We start from the raw sequence: 5,732 nt of genomic DNA, 5'->3' as shown, positions 1-5,732 counted from the left end.
TTCTGATGTCTTGCATATTATCTTTTTTTAAAAGAAGTTTAAATATTAAGTTTGTAAAGGAGTCTCATTTTTATCTTGTCTTTATTTTGAAATGCAGACTATTGTGTGTTTGAAGTACAGTAGTGCCTTGTACAAATACTCTATGTAAAACCCTTTTTCAAAACCAATAGTCTTTGATCTTGTTTGCGACATAAACTCTGAAGATACTTTTTATTTTGTTTTAATATTGCTGAATCATCATTTCAGACTTCTTGTGAAACACATGATTGGTAATGGTGGTGATTTTTATTTCATTATATTGAGGTAAGATCTTTGCAACAGACACTCCTCCCTCCCCCTTGAAAAAAAAAAAAAGAAAAAAATATAGTTGGCCACAGTTAGTCTCAATCTTTTCCTGTTAGTTTACATGAAAACTTCCACAGGAAACATTTCTCAGAATCCTGTGTATGCTCTCTGGGGATTTCTTGTGATTGTATATACAAGTTTTGTTTGTAAACTGTACTGAAAGTTTAGTTTCTCCTTTAGTGCCTGTGGACCATTTACAAGTCCTGCTCGAGCACTTTGCAGTAGCAGAAATACTCAGTTACTAGTATAACTTAATTACACAGAAATAGGATAAACCACATAAATATGAAATTTGTATTCTTATGTCATGAAAAACAGTTAATGTGTAATGGATCATATTTGCTTATTTGCTACACATGTGAGCATAAAGGTTGCCATTCTCTGCCCCCAGATGCTGTTTCATTTTTTTTCTGGAAATGAGACCAAAGCCATATTAAGATAGTGTTGAATTCCTTCTGAGAGAGGTCACCATCAAAACTGTTTTTTTTCTTTTCTTTTAGACTGAGGCTTGAGAAATTGGTTTCATCAGACCTTTCATGCTATTGTGATACACCATTCCTTTTTGGCAGGCTGAGATGTCCCAGGTGGTTGGATGTTAGCCCTCTACATTGTATGTTTACTCTTTGGTCAAAGGACAGCAACAGGAGATGCTGACTTGCTAGCAAACTAATTTTTAAAAGCTAAGTAGCTGATGATTTTTTCCCCCAACTAGAAACAAAACCAGTAGGTTTCTCCTGCTGCAAGACAGATGACAACTGGTGCACTGGTCCCAAGGATTCTTTAACAATAACACATTTATGTAGTAAATGTAGTAATGAAAAACTCCTACCATCAAGTCTGGTAATCTGAAATATGAAACTTATTATTTCTACTATTTTCTGTTATTTCTGCACTGTTGCTACTAGTTTAACATATTCTCACATGGGGAAAACCACAAGTTTTTAACCACACCCGCTCTACCCCGTGCTTTGTCTTTTGTCTCCCTCTACTGGAATTTGTTCTTAAGCTTTTTTTTGGTAGTAAGTCGGTTGTCCGCCGTGTATCTAAGTTCCACATTTCTTCTGAAGTGCGGACACCCTTCAGCAAGGGACCCGTTTTACTTCTTGTGGCGATTTCATGTAGTGGCACTTGATATTTTCATCACGCAAGCCTCTAACTTCTCAGTAATCCCGTTTCTTCTGAGGGGTCGGTTGGTGAGCGCTGCCTCCCGAGCCCAGCCCGGTGCCGTACCCCGCTGAGCGGACCGGCGGGTAGAGCGGGGCTGCGCCGGGCTTCCTGCCCGCCAGCCGCCGGTCGTCGGCAGCGGGGCCTTCCTGGGGGGTAGGAAAGGCTCCGGGCAGGGCAGCCGCGGGGCCCGCCCGGCTCTCGGGGCACCCCTGCCCGGACGGGCCGGGCCCGCCCGGGCTCGCGGGGCCGCGCGGCGCTCCCGGGGCAGGCGGCGGCGCGCGGGGCCGCCCCTGGTGACGCAGCCGGGCGGGAGCCAATCCCCGCGGGGCCCGCGCGTTCAAACGGGGCAGCGAGGGGGCGCGCGCCGAGGCTGCAGCAGCGCGAGGGCGGCGGTTGAGGCGGCTCTGCCTGAGGGGAGGGACGGGACCGGGACCGGGACCGGGATCCCCGCTCCGAGCCGGCCGGTGGGTGTCCTGGGCCTGCGCCTGGCTGCGGCACGGCTGGGCCTTCCCGCCGGGAGCCGCAGAACGGGGCGGGCAGCGCGGGGTCCGGGCTCTGGGCGCCGTTTGTCCCGCAGTCCTCTCGGGCTCAGACGCGAGACCGGCCGCCACTGTCGCTTCTCCCTGGGCCTCGGGCGGGCTCGGCCACCCGACGGGGTTCCGGGGCGCCTCAGCGCGGTGGGAGGAAAACACCACCTGTGCTTTATCTGTGGCTGTCTTGAGTTTTGCGGGGGCTCGTCTGGAGAGGGTAGGTTTACTGAAGGGTCGTAAAACATCAGTTTTTCCTGCGTTTTCACCCAGCTTTCAGCACCTGGGTTTCATCTCTATTTCATATTTGTTATATATTAAAAGTGAGCAACAAGTGTGCTTTTAACAAGTCTTGAACCCTTTATTTTAGAGTGAAAGCATTTTCAGTGGGAAGGTTTATGTTTTCTCCAGGAAAGCTTTAGTATGTTAACAAGGCACAGCTGTGGCAATCGCAGGGGAGAACTTCTGTTCTTACCCTACTTATTTGAAAGCTGAATGGAAATGACAGACTTTTCAGAAAACACTTCAAGAAACATGATGCTGAGCCATGAATTGTTTGTTTGTTGACTGCTAGATGAAACCACAAAGTGCTTATTTTTACAATTTGTGTGCCCTAAGTAGTTTCCTGTTTCAAACTGGATTGAGCAAAGTCTTGAAACTTTCCTCTTAACTTTTGAGCTATGAAAGCTCTGTGCAGTCATGCCATGTGTAGAAGCACACATAATTGCATAAACTCTGAGAGTACTCCAAAAGTTGCAACTTGAAAGTGTAGCATGAAAATAAACTCGTATTGGAGCAATGACTAAATGGTTGCTTCTGCAGCTCTCATCTTGCTTTTCTTTTTTCCCTCTGACAATCTGCTGCTTTTGTTAATGATATATGTAATTGTTGAAGTATCTAAGACAGGGGATTTCTTGTTGACTCTTAACAGCAAATGAATTGCAGCTGGCAAGTCTAGTGGGTAGTGATGTCAAACCTGTAGCAATGGGATAAATATAATCCATATGCAACAGTGAAATAACACTTTTCTATACAGCTGGGATGTATACAGCTTTCTAAATATCTAAGTGTAGAAAGGATGTAAAATACATTTTACAGTTTTTCTTCTGTCCCTAGGCTAGGTATCTTTTTGTTTTGCTAGGTGTGTATGTGCTATAGTGAAGTAAAATAACATCCAAATATATTGTAATAGTGGTCTTTATTAACTGTCTTGTTCTGAGAATGGGTTTATATTCTTTATCAAAATCCTGAAAAAATCAGCTTTGTGTTCACAGACTTCCAATTAAACAATAATTTTATTTTTCTAATGGAGTCTGTTAGTTGTGAAATACTAAGAGCTGAACAGTTGAGTGATTGGAGGAATTATCTTGAATTCCTTTTCTTTGGGGTTCACAGTAGACCACTTGGAAGAAAGCAGTCATTCAAATATAGAAGAATGGTGCTTTTATTTGAGTGTTGAAGGTGAAATGGGGTAGTAATTTTTAGTAATGTTTGGGTGTTTGGGGACAAATATTTACTGCAATATATGCAAAGAGCCCTCTGTGCTCGAAAACAGAACTTGCACTGGATGTGAGCATCGTAATTAATTTTTGCTTTATCTCCCCAGATTCCATAAGAGGAAAAAAACTAGAAATGGGCTTTTAATAAAGGTGTAGTAATTATTGAAAACCTAGTATCAACTTGCTGGAATACAAAATGCCTATTTACACTGTTCCCTCAAGAGGTGCCTCTGAGGCACAACATACTACCACTTTGCAGAAGACTTCTTCAGAGAATACTGGCAGCAAAACCTCTGGGCAGCAACTGAAATCACAAGTGTCAGGAGAAGAAAAGGATGTTCTTCTTTCATGTTCTCAGAATAAGACTGAGGAAGTAAATAGGACCTACATCATTTCAGCCTGTAAAAAAGTGAATGACACATCAACTACATTTAAACCTGAAGGCAGGTTAACACTCCAGAGGAGAACTGGACTAAGCAAAAGATCAGGGTCCAGTAGTGAACAATTGCGTACGAACACATCAGGAGGCATGGAAAATACACAAACAGAGAAACTCACTCTCCGGAGGCGTATGAGGACTGGCTCTATAGAGAAGAAGAAAATTAATGAGAATACTGTGCCTCCGATAGAAAATAGTGACTCTGCTGCACAAAGAAATTACAAGACTGCGCATCCACCAAATATTAGTAACAATGATAGCCATGATGTTAAACCAAGCTTTAAGTTAGCTGAGGGTCAGTCAAGTACGAAGTTGTGTAACTTCAACAGCAAGGATTTCACTGGCTTTGTTGATGGTCTCCATCACAATGATAGCTGCATGTGTTTAAAATATAGGACAAATACTCCTAAGACAAAATTTGAAAATGAAGATCTTAAATCAGAACTATTACTTACCTCAAAATACATTAATAGGATACCAGGAGAACAGCTGCATGGAAAAGGTGATATAAATAAGCTAGCTGGAAAGCAAAGGTTGCAACACTTGATTATAAAACCAAACAGTTCAGAAAGACCAAGAACATCAAAAGGTTCAACAGAAGGGTTTAATGTCACACCAAAGAACAGCACTTCTCAGGATCAATCGTCTTTGTCTGCTTCAAATAAACGAACAGCTCATCTTCCAATAATAGCCAGAAAGGTTACTAGTGTCTCCAGCTCTCCTTCCATGACTAGAAGCTCAAAACCAAAGGAGAACACAGGAACTCCAGCAGAGAGGCATAGCTCTGAGAAAGATGTTTTCGAAGTGGAGAACAGTAAAGTGATTGTAGCAGTGCGTGTACGGCCTTTCAATAACAGGTCTGTGTCCTAGGCTTGTTTCTTATCCTGATAGTAGCTTTTACAGTGTATGTTGATTTCTACTTTGTATTGTTTAAATTGTCTAATCATTGACTCAATAAGGATGTAATACATACTTTGATATTAGCTGATATTTCATGCAACATCAAGATAAATATTTTGTTAAGAGATTGAATTCACTTTATAGGTGCTTGGGGCCATTTTTTACATATCCATTAGCTGAAGTATTTTGAGCTTGAATACTTAGTATGTTCATCAAATGTTTTTTTAACAATGATTACTGAACCTTTTGTTTTCTGTAAGGCAGTTGATTGAAACTACTAACTTAAGCTATGTGGTTTATGCTTTGTAATTTTTTTGTTTCCCCCCTTTCTATTCAGAGAGGAAAATGAAAACTCATTCCCTGTAATCTCCATGAGTGGTTCAGAGACAACTGTACAAAATCCAGCTACAAACCAAGTTTATATCTTCAGTTATGACTTCTCTTTCTGGTCTTTTGACAAGTGTCATCCTAATTTTGCAAGCCAAGGAATGATTTATAAAACTTTGGCAGTACCACTCTTAGAAAGAGCGTTTGAGGGATATAACACTTGTCTTTTTGCTTATGGACAGACTGGTTCTGGAAAATCATACACGTAAGTTTCTAAAAGCTGATTGTTAAAATTCTGTAGGAGCCAATTGTAATGCAATGTGAAGTCATGAAAAGAGACTATATGAAATAGATGTAATAGTTACTGAATTGTGTTTAAATGTTTTTAAAAAAATTTTTAAAAACAACAAAGTAATGTTTCTAATAATTGGGAGAAGGTTAGCTGTAGAATATTTTTATGTATCTGACACTAACCCTTTCTATGCCTAGTGAAGTAAATACAAGCTCCTTCGAGGGATTTTAGTGAAG

At 41.5% G+C, this 5,732-nt stretch overlaps 1 protein-coding gene across 1 annotated transcript in view; it reads left to right on the top strand.

Annotated features, from left to right (window-relative positions):
- Positions 1-3,734: 3,734 nt before the first annotated feature.
- The window catches only part of KIF14 (kinesin family member 14), a 66,383-nt gene continuing 64,385 nt past the window's right edge, over positions 3,735-5,732 (top strand). Inside the window, exons 1-2 of the mRNA XM_051625156.1 lie at positions 3,735-4,834; positions 5,215-5,469. Coding sequence (XP_051481116.1) covers positions 3,735-4,834; positions 5,215-5,469 — 1,355 coding nt within the window. The remainder of the gene's footprint in view (positions 4,835-5,214; positions 5,470-5,732) is intronic.

Source organism: Apus apus, chromosome 7 (assembly GCF_020740795.1).
Source record: "Apus apus isolate bApuApu2 chromosome 7, bApuApu2.pri.cur, whole genome shotgun sequence".
In the NCBI taxonomy this organism is placed as follows: domain Eukaryota; kingdom Metazoa; phylum Chordata; class Aves; order Apodiformes; family Apodidae; genus Apus; species Apus apus.
Note: the sequence above shows the minus strand (reverse complement) of the source record. Positions and strands in the feature narration are given on the sequence as shown.